Below are 19,161 nucleotides of genomic sequence, written 5' to 3'. Positions count from 1 at the left end.
ATTTTTCGGCAGCATCCCTTGAGATGCAGTGCGGTTTGGATTAGAAAGACTGTGTGTGTGAGTGTGTGCTTTGATGCACCGGAGTGGAATGCATTATTTATTGGTTTAAATTGAGCCGGGTTGGAAGCCGAGGCAGTCTTTGAAGTACAAATTGATGTTTAGCGAGAGCTTCTTTAAAGTTGATTTCTTGCTAATTGTTTGTTTTTATAGCAAAATGTATATATTTTCATAAAGCTAAATCGAATGGCAAAGTTCCTTGTGAAACGCGATATCTTCGGAACAACTTCGATCGCAAACGCACACCTGCCAAATCGGGAAGCATACAGTGAAACGAACTCAGATGATCAAACAGTATCAAAACCAAAGCAAACTCAAGATTACCACAAGAGGCAATAAAAAAACTACTCCAATAACATTGTGATTTCTTTTCCGTTCGATCAGCAACCTGATAATGGAGTGTTTTGCTGGCCTCACCGCTGCTCACGTGCTACGATGAGTAGAGTAATAATAAGCAGCAATGTGAAGTGGAGAGGAAACCCCAAGTAACATACTTGCAATCAAAACAATTTCAAGTCTATTTTCCATTGTGTTTTGTTTTGGGTTTGGTTGTTGTTGTTGTTATTTTTTTTTGCGCTGAAGAATGGAAAACAATTTGCCCCAAAAATGATTGCCCCGCCATAAAAGCGAGCGTATTTGAGCGCGATCGTTTCTAGCGATTGTGGAAAAGTGGAGTGTCAATTGCGCCAGCTTTCTCCAAATAATCCAACGCAAAAAAAAAACATGTAAAAAATCGATTTTGCAGCAGGATGTGCAGGAGAATTAATAATTTGATTTTTTTCTTCTACAATTAGTGCGAAACAACAGGTTTGGAGTGCAACCCAGGTGCATTCAGCCTGCCGTAGGGCGACCTTTCGTTGCACCGAGTGCATGTGGTGTGTATGCAAATCAAAAAATTGAAGAAAAGCGAATGCAAAGTGCACCTGGAAACAGCTCACCATCATAGCAAAACGCCTTGTTGAGCGTAATTGAGTGAGTGTTTGTGTGCGGTTTGCTAGTGTATTCAATCATCAAGGGAAGAATAATTCATCGCCCCCTTAAGCATCGTTCTGTTCGAGTGAGAACCAAAAATTACCGAAAAAGTGTGTGTGTTTTTGTGTGTGAATAAAATCGATCTACAACCGATCTCCCCTCAGGGAGATGGCGATTAAGTAAAGTGAAATAATAATAAAAAATACCAAAAAAAAGTGTAGACATCCCACCTAACGATAACTTACCCTCCCCTTCCCACAAGGGGGGTGGGAACATCCATCGCAATGCATCGTGTAATGCAGCCGATGCAGTGTACGATCGCCTAAACTCGGGGGCGCGAGAAGGTTTTCGAACCTTCCTCTCTGGAGTGTCTCCGTGTGTGTGACCTTGCATCTTTCAAACATCGCAAAAAGTGATTGAAAATTTTCTCACCGCAGTGAGATAAATAAATAACGCGCGCGCGAATTAAAGTAAAAAAATAAAGAGTGAAAATTTGCGCCGTGAATTTTGTGCTATTTTTTGTTTATTTTTAAAGGTGAATGTGTGCGCAAGAGAAGGTGTTTTTTTAGTTTGTGTGTCCCTTCTCTCGAATCCCTGCCTGTCGGTGTGGATGTGTGCTTTCGGTGTCCGTTTGTGATTCACCCTTTAGCGACAGATCGTTAAAGAAATAATTCCAGTAAACATGGGCAGCCGCAACATCGAGTGTCGTAAATTTTCGCCGAACATCTTCAACAAGAGCAAATGCACGCACTGTTTCCGCCAGCGGGAGGAGCATAGTGCCGCCGCCCTGGAATGCAATCGGGTAAGTTCGGGGTTCCATTTGTTGTTGTTGTTGTTGTTTTTGTTTTTCTCGTCGTTTGTCCCTTCGGTACCCCAAATCCCCAAAATCCGTGGCGTGCAGTGTGCGGTGCAGTTGTAGCGCACTGGCCGGGGTTTGCCGTTTGGGCGCATTTGTCGTTTGCTTTTTCAGTGTGTGTGTGTGGACCGGTGAGTAGGTGTGGTTGGCTGCACATATGCAGATGCATATTTGCAGCAGCCGTTGTAGCTGTTGTTCGCAGCTGCTGGAAGGTGTGGGAATGCATTGCAAATGCAGATTTCGTTTGCTTTTTTTTTTGGGGGGAACTCAGGAAAACCCCATTTTATGTTTGCGACGAAACGACCCGATTAATGAGAATTTATTTTGTTCACGTTCAACTTTGATACCGTCCCGTAATTTCAACGATAGACGGACTGTAAAAGTCAACGATAAGAGTTATCTTTCTTGTGGCGCTCTGCCGTGGTTCATTTTAATCCGCGTCATTTATCACAAAAGCGCATCGCATTTGCTATCGCCGCATTGCAAGCGGCTGTCCCAGTTACAAAACAGTGTGCTTCCGAAAACTGACTCTATAAACCCCCTAAAAGGGGTGAATAGCACCCAGCACCCCCCACCCGCTCTGTTGGTTGTGGGCGAATGATTAGGCAATTGATTTATGGCCGATTGAAACCAGCTCGCCCAGATGATTGCCATCTGGTGGCGGCGTGTCTCCCCATCCATGTTTTGAGCCCTTTCCATGTTTGGGAGCAACTGCATTACGAAATGCGTTCTCTTCGGTACAGCACACACGCATGATGTCATCTCGGTGCTGGGGGATGTTGGAACTTCACAAAATTTAATTACAATTTTGTTCATAAATTAATGCTTCGTTCCACACCTCGTTGTCACGCTTGTGGCCGGGTTGGCGACGTGCCACAACGTCCCACGACCTCGACGTATACACGTATCCCTGTTTTAAGGGCGGCTCCCCTTCAAAAATCCTACTTCCACAAACCGAGAAGAACATTATTTGCTGCACATAATTGGTTGACCGACGATGCGGCCAGAACACGTCCGCCAAAGACCGGGGGATCGGGCGGGTATTATTGAAATTGTTAACGATCGAGTACACACGGCACTGCGGTTGCGCGAGTGCCAAAACGAGCGCCTGAAGATTGGGTTGGGTGACTCATGGCACACAGATTGGTGACTGTGAGATTCTTTCGCGAGGTTCTGCTGGCGGAGCAAACTACGTACGTACGCGGATGTATGTAATCGGGACGTGCGCGCGTGATATTCCAACAGTTCCAACATCCAACATTGCCTGCCTTGTTGCATGATGGAGAAATTCTTTTGCTTCGCCGGGGCTCGGTGATCGGTGACCCGCGATCTTACTCGGGTAGGGACGCGCCTTACTGACCGATCTTTTGCTTTCGTTCACCTTTGCCAGTGTTGCACTGTAGGAATGGGCTGAGTACCGCGAAAGGGAGTTCGGGTAAGGTTAGAAGGTTGTGAATTCACATCGCGATCGAGTGTGGAAAGGATCGGGTCGACCGACCAGTCGCCCCGATGCCTCTGTGAATTGCCCGGTAGTGTGTGCCCAGAACGCTGACATGTCCAAAGCGCCGAGATGTCAGGGCCATGGAGCAGACTGGCCAGCTGACCTCGATGCGCCAGCACTGGAAAATATGCTTCACAGCACACTCCACACGCTCTGTGGATTGATCTTGAGACGCTCTCAAAGGCAAGCCAGTCACCACTCTGGACGACGTGAAGGAGCAACAAGGAGACTCGGGACGGCCTGGTTGAAGCATAATTTATGCAAAAAACAGCTTCCAAAACTCCCGCCCTGGGACAAACTAAAAAACCTCCCCAAAACTGCTTGACCGAAACCAATCGATGGGCGGGGAAAGAAATTGGAAGACAACGTAGATGACCACACCACCAGCACCGTGGTCGCTGTTACAAACATAACAGTCACTCTTGGGAGGAAAAGAAAAACACAGCGTGTAACACCGAACTCGAGACGAGCGAGAGCACTTTGGACCTGAGATGTTTTGTTGAACCGTTCAAGGCTTCGGGGCTGGCTGGTTCGAGAGCTAGCGGGACACCGCATTTTGGGACGTTACGTTTTCCGATCTCTTTCGGTGTTGGTTCTTTGCTCCGCGAATTCTCGAACGGCGACAACGTGTGGTACAGGTGTGTCGGGTTTGGAGCTGCGTGCTTGTTTTGGAGATATTTTCGGTAACGGAGAATCACCAACGTATTCTCTGTACCTCACTCACAACCGAACAGCAAGATCGGTTTCGGCAACATGTTGACGAAGTCGCACTGACGCCACGCAGTTGCGTGCAGCTTTGGGAGAGGCTGTGTGTACTCACCCAGAGGAAGTTTGAAGTTGCTGGAGGTGAATTCTTGAGCGTTTGGAATGTTTTCGGGAATGAGATGAGCAATGTACACAAGTGGTCTATTCCGACAGTGTGAATAGGCACTTTTGAAGATGTTGGGAATATTGTGTTGTAGACTAAGAAGGTCAAAGTTTCTCACTTCTGATTAGGGACTTTAAAACCCGAATATCATCCACAGTTGATGCTGTAGCTTACCAATGTCTGACCCCAAAATCCCTTCCGCCCTGTATCAGGGGGAATCTGTGTCTCCCGATGTGGGTCTCACACACTGATGCCCTAATAACGATGCCATATTCACACGCACACACGCTCCGGCGGGTCACTGCGCGGAGATCTAAGCGCTGGAGCCAAACTTCGGTAACCTGCTTTCGGATTCGAGAATGGTACGGCACCGGTTTTCGTTTCTCACATCCATCCATCCATTCGTTCATTCTTCACCCTAGCTCGCACCGGAAACCAGCCTAATAACGGTGATCGTCACCGGTTACGTTTATCACCTAAAAGTAACCAATCGAACCCACCGAAGACCACTCAGCGGAGTACCTAATTCGCTCGGTCCGGCTGTGGCTCGCGGTTCGTGATGATGATGGAGGAAGCTGATGAAATCGAGTGAACTTGAGACCTCGCGTTCGCTTGCGTCGGCTGATATTGCCCGGGTTGGGTGTCACGGGTGCAGCGTACGGTGCGAAATGGCGTGCGCTCGCAGCTCGCCGCTTACCGTTCACGGTCGAGGCAAAAGGCACACCGTGTGATACCGAATGGCAGGAAAGTTGAACCCGCCACACATATACACACACTTCCTATTGCTCACTCACATGTGCGCGCGTGGCCAGAAAAATTGATGGAATGTTGCGATCGATCGAGTTGGAGGCAAAACCAAAAGGGTCACAGCATCACCACCACCGCAACGATTGCTGCCGTGCTGCAAGGGTCTCGAACCTAGGGCCAATGCTTTTAAAGCGTCGAACGTTGTGCTACACGTGTTCAAGTTTCGTGTGGGAAGGGAATTCCAAAACCGATTCGATTTGGATCGCGCGCAATCGCACAACTGGGGAGCTGGTTGGGATATTGCACCGGTTGGCGATTGTTCGCTGTCCCGCTGCTGGGTAAGCTGGCGAGTTGCCAGAGACATAAATGTCGTTGTTTTAGTGCTCCGATCGAGTGGTACAGTTGCGAAAGCTAATCGAGGTCTCGTACCGGTCGCATAAGCCGCAATGCCACAGACTTTTGAACTTCTCCGAAAGAATGTGGTGTGAAATTGTTCCATTACAAATTTTGAGTCCATTTTGTCTTTCGTTTGAGTTTCAGTTGTGCAGCTAACAATATAATGTAATGCTCGAAGCCGTGTATGTAAAACTTCCGAGATGTTTACGTCTGCATCTTGATTATTCTTTACGTTTTCCGTTTCGTTACTCAATTAACGTTCGCTTGCCACTTTGGGTTCGATCGCAACTGACGTTTTTTTGTGTTTCTTTTATTTAAGCAGCACACCTTTTCCAATCTGCAACACCCGCCATTGCGCCCTTTTGGTTGCTTTTGGGCGGCATCGATTCAAGAACGCAAGCGCAAAAAAGACTCTCAAACAAGCATTAAAACAAACCACCTTGTCGGCGGCAGTTCGCCTCAAACGCCCAGAAGCCCACGGGCGTTCGGGCGCTTCTTGGGCGCAAATGGCTTTAACCAAAATGGGAAAGGCAAATAAGTGAAAAAAGCCAGCATCCAGATACTCCGTGCAGTTTGGAACTTTACTTCCTCCCCCCCCCCTCTTCGCTCTGGTCAAGCGCGAAAGGGTTGAAAGCAGCCTTTTCAACAGCTGTTAATTTTTCAATTTCCGCAACGCGTTGCGAAGAACAAAAGCCTGGCAAGGGAAATAAAACAAAGCTCAAGTCCAACTGCTGTTTTTGCGCAAACAGAAAAGAAGGGTTTCCTTCACCGAAAGCACCGGCCATAAAAAAGGGCATGCGTGCGTTGTTCTGTGCAATGAACTAGCGCGAATTCGTATCAAACTGCTCAACCGAAAAAACGCATTTCCTCATCGAATAATGATGAAATAGCGCGGTTTTGCGCGGCATTGCCAAAACCCGATCAATGGAACATTTCATCGCACGTTCGTTCACCGCGAGTGACCGTCAAAGACACCGACACCCCGCGGACCCCGGGCATTCCGGAAGCGGAAAGTACGAGCGGCGAGCCACGGACTGCTTTCCCCGATCGGCGCAAGTTCGCAAAACTGACCGCATCGGAATGCGCGTGGCCACGGTGCGAATATTTCCGCCGATATAAAATTGTGTTTTTTTGCCTTCGTCTTTTTCCTGGTGCTTAGTTCCTGTGTGTGTGTGCGTAAATGCTGGCTTCCTTTAACGGCCTGTCGTTACGACTGCTCTGTGTGTCTACACGTTCACGGGAACGCTGCGGGTTGTTTCACTTTCATTGCGAATATGTGCTGCTCCCTGTGGCAGCCCTCCCTTCCCTGGGCAGCCGTTTAAGCTTGGTGCTGCGGGTTGTTTTTTGCTTTTATTATTTGCACGGCAAAACATTTTTTATGGGATTTTCTAATTATTGGCACGCAGCTCGCTGTGGTCGGCATTAGATTTTTGCTTTTGCTTTCACATAGAAAGTGCTCGGTCGTCGTTTTTCAGCGCGATATTGTCGTCAATACCTATTTGTTTTGGTTAGTTTCGGGCCACGGGAGGAGTGACGACGAGCGCTTCGACAAGTCACGATGAGCTTTTGATGATGAGCGGCCTAAAGATAATCGTGCTATCGTGCCTGTAGGTGGTGATTACTTTCGCTACTCTTTTTCGGCCTGCCCTGTCGATCGTTAGACGTTTTTATGAATTAATTTCGCTGATTTGTGGATTAAAGGTTGTTGTCATTTGTTCCCAAAATGTATGCTCTCGAAATGTATTTCAGCACGTACTTATCAGCATCAGTTTTCTTGAAATTTGTAAAAAAAAAACAATGACTGGGAAAGCCTTTAAACAATTCCAAATTGAAACGTTATCTATCAGCCTTTAAACACTGCGTCCGCTTATGCCACAACAACCACTTTTGCATGATTCGATTAACCTTGATTTCACATGCAACCTGCACGGTTTTCTGCGTAGGCATGCGGTCCCCCCTTTCTTGCTCCAGAGCATAACCCAGCAACCCATCTCCAGCTGCTCGGAGTTCGCAAGCCAGTACACTACCCGCGATCGATGGGAGCAATGAACTGTCTACCACGAGGGAAAGATGCACACAAAAAGGGAAAGGTACTGGTGGCGTCTCGGCACACAAAGCGTACGCACATGTAAGCGGGCGGCACACACGTAGACACGTGGCCAGGAGCCATTGACTGCCATCGGAGCGCGCTCCGTCATCATCTCTTCGCCCTCACGACACCGTTGGAATGTGATTGTTGTTCTTCGGTCAAAAATGCCTCTTAAGCCGCTTCTCCCTGCCGTGATGATGTGTTTTTGATGGGGCAACGCTTTCTGCGTGTGTGTGTGCGCTCTCTTGTTGAATGCTTCTTTTTTCAAATGGTTGAGCATAGGTGTTTTTCGCCCTTCTTTTCCTTGCGCCACCAACAGCTTCAACCGGCCCAGGTATTGAACTGATCGTTAAAAATATGTTTCTATCCGTTCAGTTTCGATTTGCTTCGTACGTAGGTTAGTGTCGTCTTCTTTTTTTTGTTGTATGCGCCGTTTAAATTGAAAGAGAAAGTTCAATTCCCCATTGTGTGTGCGGCATGCGGAGGTAGAAGTGTCTAACTCTGACGTGTAGTAAAGAGTGCGCAAAATCGGACAGAAAATGAGTCAAGAGCATCGTGTTCCGCCGTGAAGCGATGCGTCAGTAATTATTCTGCTGCGGGCGTTTGCGCCATCCTGGCTGTCTATCGGGGTGGGTGACGGTTGGGTTAAAGAATTTTTATTGCCGACATATCCGGGCGCCGTCAGTCTGACAAGATTGGCATTTCTGTTGATTTGATTGTGATTTTGTTGAATGAATGTTTCTCCAATAATCCGACTAGGTTCGCGGCGTTTTACTAGGATGTCGTTTGATTGTTTAAGATGATTTTTGTCGGAAATGTGTAAGATAAAACTCAATGAACAAAATTATTTGTAAAAAACGACGAATACGAAACAAAAGACATTGAAATGAAGCCATATAAGTAAACAATTTTGGTATTGATTGGCAGTCGAACAGTTGTTCGACTTGTACGCTCAAGCACTAATCCGCCACGATAGTTTCCTCATAGAACATTATGTTGTCCTTGAACTTGTCAAATATTAGAGATATGGCACTAAATTAGGAGTGCTTTTATGTCTTCCGTCTTTTTTCCGGTTCAAACAACCAACAGAACAACGCTCCTATTCATCACACTTCTTTCCACCCTCCAAAAATACACAGCGACTAGCCGAACTTACCCTTAAAAGAAACTAAACAACCACCTCACCCTCTCGTGAATTTCGTTAGACAAAGTTTGAGTCACTGCAGCGCGGTTTATCTGAAGTCTGCGGAGAGCTTTCGGGCAAACTGGAGGCCCTCGTTCATCGGTTTGTTTCCGTCTTAAGCAACGCTTCCCCATATTGGCGTACGCGGGCGCTCAAGCACCAACGTGAACAAACGTGACCTTATGGGATCTATTTTCGGTGCGCAGTTATTTAATTAGCGTTATCTGCCTTTACGCGCTAGATAATCCTTATCTAGCCCACACAGCCGGAGGCGGTGCAAACGGAATGACTGGGCGGTGGTGGGTTGGTGTCGTGTGTGGCTCTGCTGTGTGGCCGGTTCTGATGTCTCTAAGTGCGAGCGACGGACCGATTCATATGCATGGCGATGTACTGGCCTCCGCGCAAGACAATAGGTGCGCGCGTGTGTGTGTGAGCAAGCTGCCGCGGGTTGTATGTCTTTCGCGCAGGGAAGCAACGACCGATGCAGCGGCGATGGTATGAAGTTGTCTTGTAAAAATGGTTACACGGAGGGCACCGATAGGGCTTCTTTGAGTTACCCGGCACAGGCGTAACGCTGCCAGAGCGGTAAACATGAAGCGGAGTTGGCAGCATTTTGAGGGACAACGATAAGGCCCTCACCTACGCTTCCTCCAAAGGTCGTGCGGCTAGTAAACTTGAGTTTTCAATTATTCACACGCAGCTGGCAATGGTTCTTGTTTGCATTTCGTGAACAATGAGGAAAATTATTCCTATTTTTTAAAGTCACCTTATTAAAGTTGGTGCCGTGACCAGCATGCATGTACGAAATTGTAACCACAACCTTGTTTTCCACTGCGGCTTAATTCAGATAATGATAGCTGGAATGTTCCTTTTATAGTCTCACATGATCATCAAATGGTAGAAATACACCCGACAGCCATTATCCACGTAAAACCTAGACCCAGTGTTGTGTGAGCAAATTGTGGGCACACAAAACGGCGACCAGACACACTGCTGGAAGGGACGCTGCACTCACAAGCCACGCTACGAATGTGTCGTGATCGGCAACAATTTACAGGGGAATTTGTTCCCGTCTGGCCAGGTTGACACATTCTTCACCCTTTCGCAGACCACCCCTTCACCTTCCCATTGCGTCGAACGTCTTTTGCATCGACGCTTCCAGGGCAGGTTCTTCGAGCAGCGACCAGCGTGTGTAGCAAGCCGTCCCTGCATCGCCATAGTCAAATTATAATAAATCGTCTTCACTTCACACCTGATCATGTGCCCTTTTGCACACACACACACACACACATACACAAACATCGAGGAAACGGCTGGAAAGGCAAAGTGAATGGATGCTGGGGCTGGAAGCGAATGGGTGCTACAAAACGAAGATCTCTCTTGCGTTCGTGCGAAGCGTCTCGTCTGGGTGTGTGAGGGTTGCCTAGATCAGAAGACCTCTTTGGTGCATGCGCACCGACGAGGAGCCACTCTAGATCCTGCGTTCGATTGGTGAAGAGACGACGTGTGCTTATGATGAAATAGGATACTTTGTGGCTTCCTTAATGTCGCGCTTCGTACCAAGGTGGAGTGGGGTTGAGGCGTTGCGGCTCCCTAGTGCACTTTTCGCACTTCGCATCTTGGGTGTGCATCGATGACACGATCTCTGCCTGCGCGGGACACGCATGAGCGGCAGAGTAACACTAAACCAGATTAGCTACCTTCGATAGTGACAGCACTGCCTCACACATGCATTCTCGCCGGTTTTCTCACTCGTGGCCCGGCTGCCAAGGCTTCATCTTCCGTATGGCCTTTCCATTTTCCCTTTCCTCCTCGTGGCCGCCAAACAAAGCTTTCGATCGATGTTCGATTTCATTCGGAGTGAGGGAGTGGTGTGTGTGTGTCGCCAGCCGATGCCGCCCCTGTTGGTGTGACCAACAACTTTTCTTCACTTGCAACTACCCACCACCCCGGGTAAGAATGGAATGTGGCTCCAAAAGGGGTGAAGAAACAAGACACACGATGCGGTTTCACGCCGGCTTCGATGCGTTTGCGTTTTTTTTCAGTTTCGTTGCTGACTTCAATGTAACCGATTCAATTCGAAGACGAATGTGTACACACACACTCGTACGTATCGCCCAGAATTGACCAGATGATGCTGCCCTTTCCATCTTCCCGAATGCTTTCCCAGCGCGAAACATAGAAGACAAATGAATGTGCACAAATGTGAACAACAATTGTCGATAATCATCCATCGCCCGGGCGCACAGGTACCAAGCAGCAGCAGCAGCAGCCACCGCCGCCTCCGCTGCCCGGTGGGATTAAGGCCCGGGCTGACTCACCCGGGCTGGTATCGGGCCCGGTTTTCGCGTCACACAAGGCGCCACAACACTTACCCACTCCGTTAAGCGTAGCGCGGGAAAAAGGTAGAAAGCAGCACCACGCGGGGGGAGGTGAGGTGAGATTGCGATGATTTCAACTGATGGAACGCGCACAAGATGAACATTTACGACTAGCGCGGCCAGAGCAAGGCACTGACAATCGCAACAACCGGCGCGCAACGTCTCATCGGCCTGTCGTGGAAGCGTGGTGGAAATTTGTTGAAGATTAATCATCTTTCACGTAGCAACTGGCTCTTTCACTGCCTCTTTCGAGAGTAGTAGCTTTTTATTTGAAGTTGTTTTGTGTGTGTGTTATTTCGCTCTCTCTCTCTTTCTCTCTTGTTGTGCCAGGTTTATATTTCATCTGCCACATATGCTATTGTGTTTGCGATCGATCTGCGACGATGGTCCGATTGCTACACCTTGGAGACCTTTTCATTTCTTTTGGCCAATGTTTTTTTTGTTTTTTTTTTGGTTTTTGTAGTATTGTCAACGTGTTTGTATTACATAGAAAGCGAGTGAAGCATTGGTTTACACTTGTTCAGCTTGATTTTAATGGCTGGATTGATGTTTAGATGTTTTCTTTTGAATAATTTACGTTATTTTTCATTTACTCGTCATTGTTATTATCATTATCAAAGTGACAAATAGTGCAATTCTTCGTTGGGGGTACTTTTAACCACTTTCGGTGCCCTTCAATCCAACTGTAATTCCATCCGTTGGCGCCTCGTGTTTCAGCCGGTACTGGTGCGTCCTGTCCTTAATTATTTCTTTAATTTTATTGCAACGCGCCTCGGGTGTTAATGTTCCTGAGATGGGCCCGATAAGACGCGGTTTGATATCGCGATCCCGGTCCGAGCGTCGCTGTCTTTGCCGCCGTCACATGATAGTTTTATCGCTGGCGCGTTGATCTTTCCTCGCTGTGTTATCTCGTGTTGGTGCCGTAGGTGGTGAGACGTTTGCTCCACACTATCGCGCACCTGCAAGTGGTCGGAATTGCGTAGTCGCCGTGATTTACTCTCCGCAAAAGGGGTATCGTTTACGGCTGGGCTCACGAGGGCTTTTATAAGGGTTGGATAGATTTATGGATGGTGTGTGGTAATCTAATTACTGCCCTGCTAGAAGATACCGACCCATAAGGAGAGGTAATTAGGAGCGGTAAAGAGATAGTGTCCATTTGTTTGAGTAACCCTGTTGTGTAGAGTATTTGTAACGGATTAAAAATGGTACAACAATAAAATGGCAACAAAATGGTGTATCAATTTGTTGTTGCCATAAAAAATAATGCATCTTCAAAAATCATGTACATCGTCATGCACTGGTCTTCATGCACTATTTTTATGACTGTTTACGGCGTTATGCCCTCGGCACAGACAAAAAGGTGAAATGCACTTAGAGAAAAAAAAAAAAACCGAAGCACTCAGTGCAGCGGAACTACACATAAAAGCATTCACTCCAAAATAAACACTCACATAAATGTAACATTTTTGTTGGCCACCTCACCCTATGTTCACACGTTCACCGCACGTGGTGCAGGGCCGTTGTTTTTCCCTATACCTTTACCATCACTGTGGTTCACCTCAAAGCACACGCAGGCCGCGCCACCTGTGCCAGCGTGTGGTGTGTTTGCTGTACCCGCTTTCGACAACACTTCCGCTCGCGAACCACCGGCACAGGGGGCACAGATGGGGAGTTGGGTTAAACCGTGCTAACAAGGTGAATTATAAGCATAACCACCCAGCAAAACAAGTAATTACTTAACTCTTATTAAGTTTAATATTGCATTAATTGGTGCAATTAAAAGAAACAAAGCAACAACAACATCAACTGCAAGGTCTGTTTGCTGATTGGAGGTCGAGGGTGAACGAGGAGAACGGGGTTGGAGGAAACGGGCAATGCGTGTACGGTTAAAACTCAAGTGGCGGTTGGCGATTTGCTGCACGGGATGTAAAAATGCCCGAAAAAATGGAAGGGAAACAAAAAGAGCCGATCATGTACGCCAGCGTTGACCCCCGGAGGAAACAATTGATCCAAGAGGGAGGCGAGTGGAGCATGGCAAAGCATGGAAATCAACACTCAAATAGCCGAGGCCCGAGGTGCGAGGCACCCCATTTTTGAAAGGGGTAGCACACAACAACAACAAACTCAGACGAAACATAACACGCACAATGAGAATTTATGTTTTATTTTCTTCTGTTTGCTTTTTTACCTTAGTTCTTACCTTCGTTTCAATAATTTTCCCAATGATGTAAAGGAATGAAACATTCTTTCTCTCTTTTTTCGGTTGGCACACACGCCTCCACTCCCCTGCACCGCTACCGATCGGAACAAACAGCTTCGTTTAATCAGAATAATTCACCCAAAATCACCCCTGCCGGCACTTCTGGCGAGCACGGGCTCTCGGGCAGCACACAATCATATCGATCGAAACTGGAGGGGGTGAAAAATTTATCAATTGCACCTTAACACGATAATAACTTCATTCGAAATAATTTCGTTCGGTCGGCAGTTTACGCACGCTTTACGCAATCTACGGCCTGCAATTGGCCCGCTGTCCTGATCGTACTTGGGAAAAGGGAGCAACAAGAGAATGAAACGGCACACGGTAGACCAGCGATCCTTTTTTGAGCGGGCAAATGTGTTTGCCGGCAAAATGGGTTAACCCAGCCACATTCTATAATGTGTGTGTAGAGGGAGAAGGTTGAAGGTTTTTACTCACCGCCCACCCCCTTCCCGTAGCTGTTGCTGTTCTCGAGAGCTTCTTGCGATCGTACGATCAAGAGCGGAACATATGTTTTGGGCTCGGACAGTTTGTACAGGGCTTACAGGGCTCCTCCGCCGTGGGGGCAGCGTCCCCGACCGTGGAGCGTTTCACCCGGGATACCGAAAGGTGTCAGGTCAATGGTGAAGAATGCATCATGCTGTCGGAACGTGTTCTGGTCGCGCACTTCCAAAATCGAAAAATAAGGAAGAGTGATGAGGTGGGGTGGATGGCACTTATGCGAAGGGAGTGGAGCTCCACTTTTTACACGTTTTTTTCTTGTTGTTGTTGCGGTTCTGTGCTTCATTTTGACTGAGCGATCGGAGCTGTTTTTCGGCGCGTGTGGGGGGAGATTTCACAAAAGGTATATGCGGCAAGAGGGTTTGTGCGCTGTGTAAGGGTCTCGATGTGAAGGGCAAACTTCTCCACTCACCCATATACATATGTGTGTTGGAGCCTAGAACACGCGCAGGTTTTTTTTTGCGCTCATGCTACTCCAACTAATAAAAGAGGTGTGTATTGGAGGCAGAGAAGCATTAATGGGGTCCTTAAGCCTAGCTTTTGGTCGAGACTCACCGATCGCTTCTTCGGCATCGGCGCGTCATCCGCACGATCACTGAGAAGGAATGTTGCTCCACTGAGCTAGGTTTGGAGCTCATGTGCACACACACACACACACGTAAATACACGTGGCACGAAGAGGGAAGGGTTGGCTTGGTGTTCGGTTGTTCATGGTCAAGATACGCGACCCGGTGGTATGGGGGACGCACCGAAAGAAAGGCACTCCAAAAGCGAAGCCAAACCGGCCCAACACAAGGTGAAAGAATGAGCAAAAGCCGGTACCGGCATGCGGCAAGGGTAGAGGCCGTTCTCGGCCACAAGCAGCAGCTCCTCTCGGGTTGATGGAAAGCAGCTCGCTTGCAGCTCGATGGAACGATTCTCGCCACTGGCCAGTTTGTACACGGGTAGACGGGTTTTGTGCGGTGGCGAGGGCAAAACAGGCGGTACAATTAGTTCTCGTGTGGGCTCGCCACGGATTCCGGGCCCCGTGTTCTGGAGCGGCGAACTGTGGAGAGGCAGCTTGTCTTCTGCCCTTTCTGGGGGAGAGCAAAAGAGCGTAGAAATAACATCACCCCAACATGGCTGTTTCGTCCCGTGTGTTCGTGGATGCTTCATATGATCACGATGACGACGAAGATGATGGCGGCGATGGTGTAAGAGATGATGGTGCTCTTCGGATGGGAACAAGACAGAAAGAAAGAGAGATAAAGAGAGAAAAAGAGACACATACAGTGGACGATATACCTCAGAAAGTGTGCCCTCACGGAGAATATCAAGCGTTGTGGATGCTCCTTTCCCAATGTAGAGTGTTGGAAATTCGTGAACGCATGCTTTTCGCTGCAAAACAAAAAATCCCTTGGCGCATTCTTGGTGCAAGGCGGTCTTGCTTGGTGTAACGCGCGGCAGGAAGTTGACATTCTTTCGTGTTTGAACTTCTGTCGCCAGGAGAAATATGTGTCGAGAAAGGTAAACATTTTGTGTACACGCTAGCAGCTGTCTTTAGGCTGCCGGAACACCGGAAACGTTTCGATAGTTGAGAATGGGAGCAGTTGGAGAAATTCTTGAAGACATCTTTCTACTTCTGCTCTTTCTCTTCTGACTGTCAAATCGTAACAATTGTGCACTCATTCTTGAGTAGGGCAAATTATCAATTACTTGTGTGCTGGTGGTAAATAAGATATAATATGGTTAATAACACCGATGGCAATAATGCTGGCAATCATGAAACTCCGGTGCTAATAAAGTATGATCACAAGCATCCAGCGGAGGTCCGCACAGGGCAGAACCTCGTCAGAACCTACTTTATGTGTCATGTCTTTCCATGACCGAGAGGCCTCCCCTTCACCAACTCCTCTATCGTACTCCGTACTCTCTCTCTCTCTCTCTCTCTCTCTCTCTCTCTATTAACTTTACTCTCTTCTTCTGGTGGTGCTGATATAGCATAAAATTTAATGACCAACCGTCGGACACCCCCGGAGGGCATAACATTGTCTTCCATCGCTCTGCCGCAGGGCATCATCGGGATAATTTTTCCTCCTCGCAGATGGCCTCCGTATCTTCTCGATCGCCTAGAACGATACGATCGTATCACAAACACTCACAAACACACACACTCACATACACGGACCTCTCTCACTGGTTAAAATATCCGTTCCACTCATGACGGGGTACTTGGACGTTGCAAGGAGCGCGAGTCATTGTTGAACGATTTGCACCCTGCGGGTGCATCTACCACGGCTCGGCGCTGCTTGCGGGAAATGCATCAATCGCCACCCTCCCCCCCCCCCTCCTGATCAGTGCGTGATCGTGGAGATCGTGCGACCTAAAGGTGGGAGCATTAACGGCCTGTGTGCGCTGACCAAACGGGACGCCAGTGACGCGAGCTTCGGAGCGTTTCAGAATGGTCCTGCGAGAGTAACAAGAGCATCATGTCCATCAAATTATTGTGATTGGAACTGGTTTGCTCTAGATAGGTTGTGCTCTGCGTGCCCGGGACCGGATGGAAATGGGATGGAGCATCACACGAAATGCGTTCCTGTTTGGGTCTCGTCTATGGCTAATAAGGGACAAGATTGTAAAGTGTGTTCTGAGGAGACGCCTGTGCCTGTAGCTCCAATGTCCATTGCTACATTCTAATTCTACCACTCCAACTCCACCAAAAATTCCACACGACAAGACAAGAAAAACCGCCGTTAGACGATCAATACATTGAGGGATTGTGTTTCGTCAGCCACAAACCATTTCTCCCACATCCCGCTCGTGGCATGGTGGCATGGCGAACAGGCCAGGTGTCAAATCCATAGCAAATTAAGCCATATCGAGAGCGGTGCCTTGTTCGAGGGTGTGCAATTTCATCGTATATGTACGGGGTTGTGGGAGTCGGGAGCGGATGATCGTGTTGGGATTTACGATTTGGTGCCTAGTTCGATGGTGTGTAATCCTACAACTTAATCGGACAGAGCCGTGCGGCCCAGAACCCCCAAAACAAGACAATCTAGGGAATTTCTCCCCCCTCTGAGGATGGAGTGACAAATCAAAGAGCAGCAATGTAAGGTGGCGATGGCTAGTTTTTCGTCGTCCCCATGTTCTCGTTCGCTTGCTTCTCTGGCTGGGTTCGGAAACGCCGTCCGCAGAACATCTACCACGCTTCCCGACTTGGCTATGTACGGAGATGTGTCCGCATTCAGGTCTGGAAGATTTGCCCGGACAGAGTATGTGTGTGCGAGCGTGCGAGAGTGCGAAGAAGAAAATTGACACATTACTAAATGATCGCTTTGCAGTAACGGGACTCGCGGCTTGAGTTTGGGAAGGCAATCGCAAAGGTAGACTGGCCGGGCAGTGTTTCCAACGCAACGGCGACGCGACTGTTCCAGCTGCTGCTGCTGCTGATGGTGATGATCCACAGCCACAGTGTTGCTAGTGTTGTCCGACATGCTGCCAACCTAAACGCAACCAAAGAACCGGTCCACGATTGGTTTTCTTCTAGCGTGCCCAGTTTTGGGCACATAGTAGGATGGGGTAAACGATGTTTCCCTGTCCCCACAGCTTACCTCCCATTTGTGTGGTACGAGCGCGCAAACCAGGCCTCCTGAACGTTTCGTTGCTTCATCGTTCAGAATAGAAAACGCCTAGACTGTTGGTGGACAAGGCCTGTTAGATCCAGCTGGGTTAAAGCGAACGAAGAAAGTTTAAAATAAAAATGCAAGCTCGGATCATGGACCTGGAGAGGAAAATTTAAATTTCTTTCTAATTTATGATTTCATTATGCAGCGTGTGGTCGGACGGTGCGATCTGCCTGCTAACGATCAGATCATATCTTCTGTCGATCGTCTGCTTTTGAGGAGTATGACGTCCCCCAAGGCTGAGCAGCAATAATCTCTTTTTTTGGACTGAGTCCCATTTCCAGTTCCTTTCGGATGTAGTGTCTATGATTTGTTGCATCACAAGATCTCTTCTTTGCGCAGGTTTTTTCTTCGCCCTTTAACTCGATCTACTACCTGCACTTGGAACTGCGTTGTCAGCTCTTTTCCAACTGCTGAAGTCCCACACACGTATAGGGCACTCTGTAGTGGCTGGTGGGAAATTAATTCCGCGTTGAAGGCTTAAGGTAATAAATAAGTTAATGTCACCGGGATTCTTCTTCCACTGCCCGGTGCAATGAAGATTACGCGCGTTGTCGACGATACTTGGGCACCAAAATTGAAGTCGTCGCCGGTCGTGCAGCACACCAATTTGCACTCCAGAGATCTACTGAGAAGGGGAGAAAAAAAGTGTAGTCACAAAGGTAGAGGAGTAATTTGTCGCTTTTCTAACAGGTGAAAGCATGTGTGTTTAGTATTTGACAAACGAACAAACGAAAATTTAACGTTGATAGTAGGTATATCTGCGTCTAAGTGGGAAAACTTTCTGTTACTGGAACCAGCAGCAAAACTGGTTACCCAACGGGAGGGAACGTACTTGTTCGGTACCGGAAAAACAAATTAATTCCAATTGATCAGAGCAAATTGTTTGTCCGAATGTGGGGTGTTCACTGAGGGCGTGCAGAGGAGTTGGACTCACTCCCGGGCAAGGGAGCTATCCTTCCACCGCACAAACAAATCGTAGGTTCTCCAGCGTCCAGCGAGATCTGCCTGGTCGAGAATGCGGCTCTAATTATTTCTCTTTCACGAACTGGGGTTCGTAGTGCAGAACCAGCCCGGCTTCGATTTATTGAACGCGAATATACAATTGTTGATCTCGGCGACGACGACGACGACAACGACGACCTACACACGCATTCCTGCCGGGTGATCGGTGAGGGTGTGGGTTCTTGTAGTGCGTTGCGCCACGCGGCATTGAGGCACCGTTTGAGTGTTTACCTTTGCCGTGCTGTGTCCTTCGTGTCCTACAGCACCCGGCTACGGTGACGAAAAATAAACCGGACCTTCCGGAGAGTGTCAAGGTGTTTGTGGACGCGTTGCGAGCGTACTGGCATGCTCGCCTAAGCCACCGACGGGGGGTCGTGGTCCGCGAGGTTTGATTGAAAATTAATATGCGAACATTTTGCACCGGCATTAACACGGACCCAGCTCGGTATCGCTGTCCTGCTCGCGCCCGATCGGTGGTTGGGCAGGTTTAGGCCAGGTTGACAGGTTGACTGTAGACTTGCTGGGGGCGATTATGACGCGCTCGAAGGAAGTTGCTCCGGAGTCCGATCGAGTCCAACCCGTGCTCCAGGTGCATACGTAGCGAGAATTATATCTAGATATACCGGCAGATAGTGTGGGGTGGTTTTGAACTGCCCCGTAAGAGTATAAAGGAAGTGTTGAGT

At 48.3% G+C, this 19,161-nt stretch overlaps 1 protein-coding gene across 7 annotated transcripts in view; it reads left to right on the top strand.

Annotated features, from left to right (window-relative positions):
* Positions 1-855: 855 nt before the first annotated feature.
* Positions 856-19,161, top strand: part of LOC120900354 (protein outspread) — a 196,527-nt gene continuing 178,221 nt past the window's right edge. For all 7 annotated transcript variants that reach the window (XM_040307220.1, XM_040307224.1, XM_040307219.1 and 4 more), the window contains exon 1: positions 856-1,831. In XM_040307220.1, coding sequence (XP_040163154.1) covers positions 1,712-1,831 — 120 coding nt within the window. In that variant the 5' untranslated portion in view covers positions 856-1,711. The remainder of the gene's footprint in view (positions 1,832-19,161) is intronic.

Source organism: Anopheles arabiensis, chromosome 3, assembly GCF_016920715.1.
Source record: "Anopheles arabiensis isolate DONGOLA chromosome 3, AaraD3, whole genome shotgun sequence".
Taxonomy (NCBI): Eukaryota; Metazoa; Arthropoda; class Insecta; order Diptera; family Culicidae; genus Anopheles; species Anopheles arabiensis.
The sequence above is the reverse complement of the archived record's forward strand: the minus strand, read 5'-3'. Positions and strand labels throughout refer to the sequence as shown.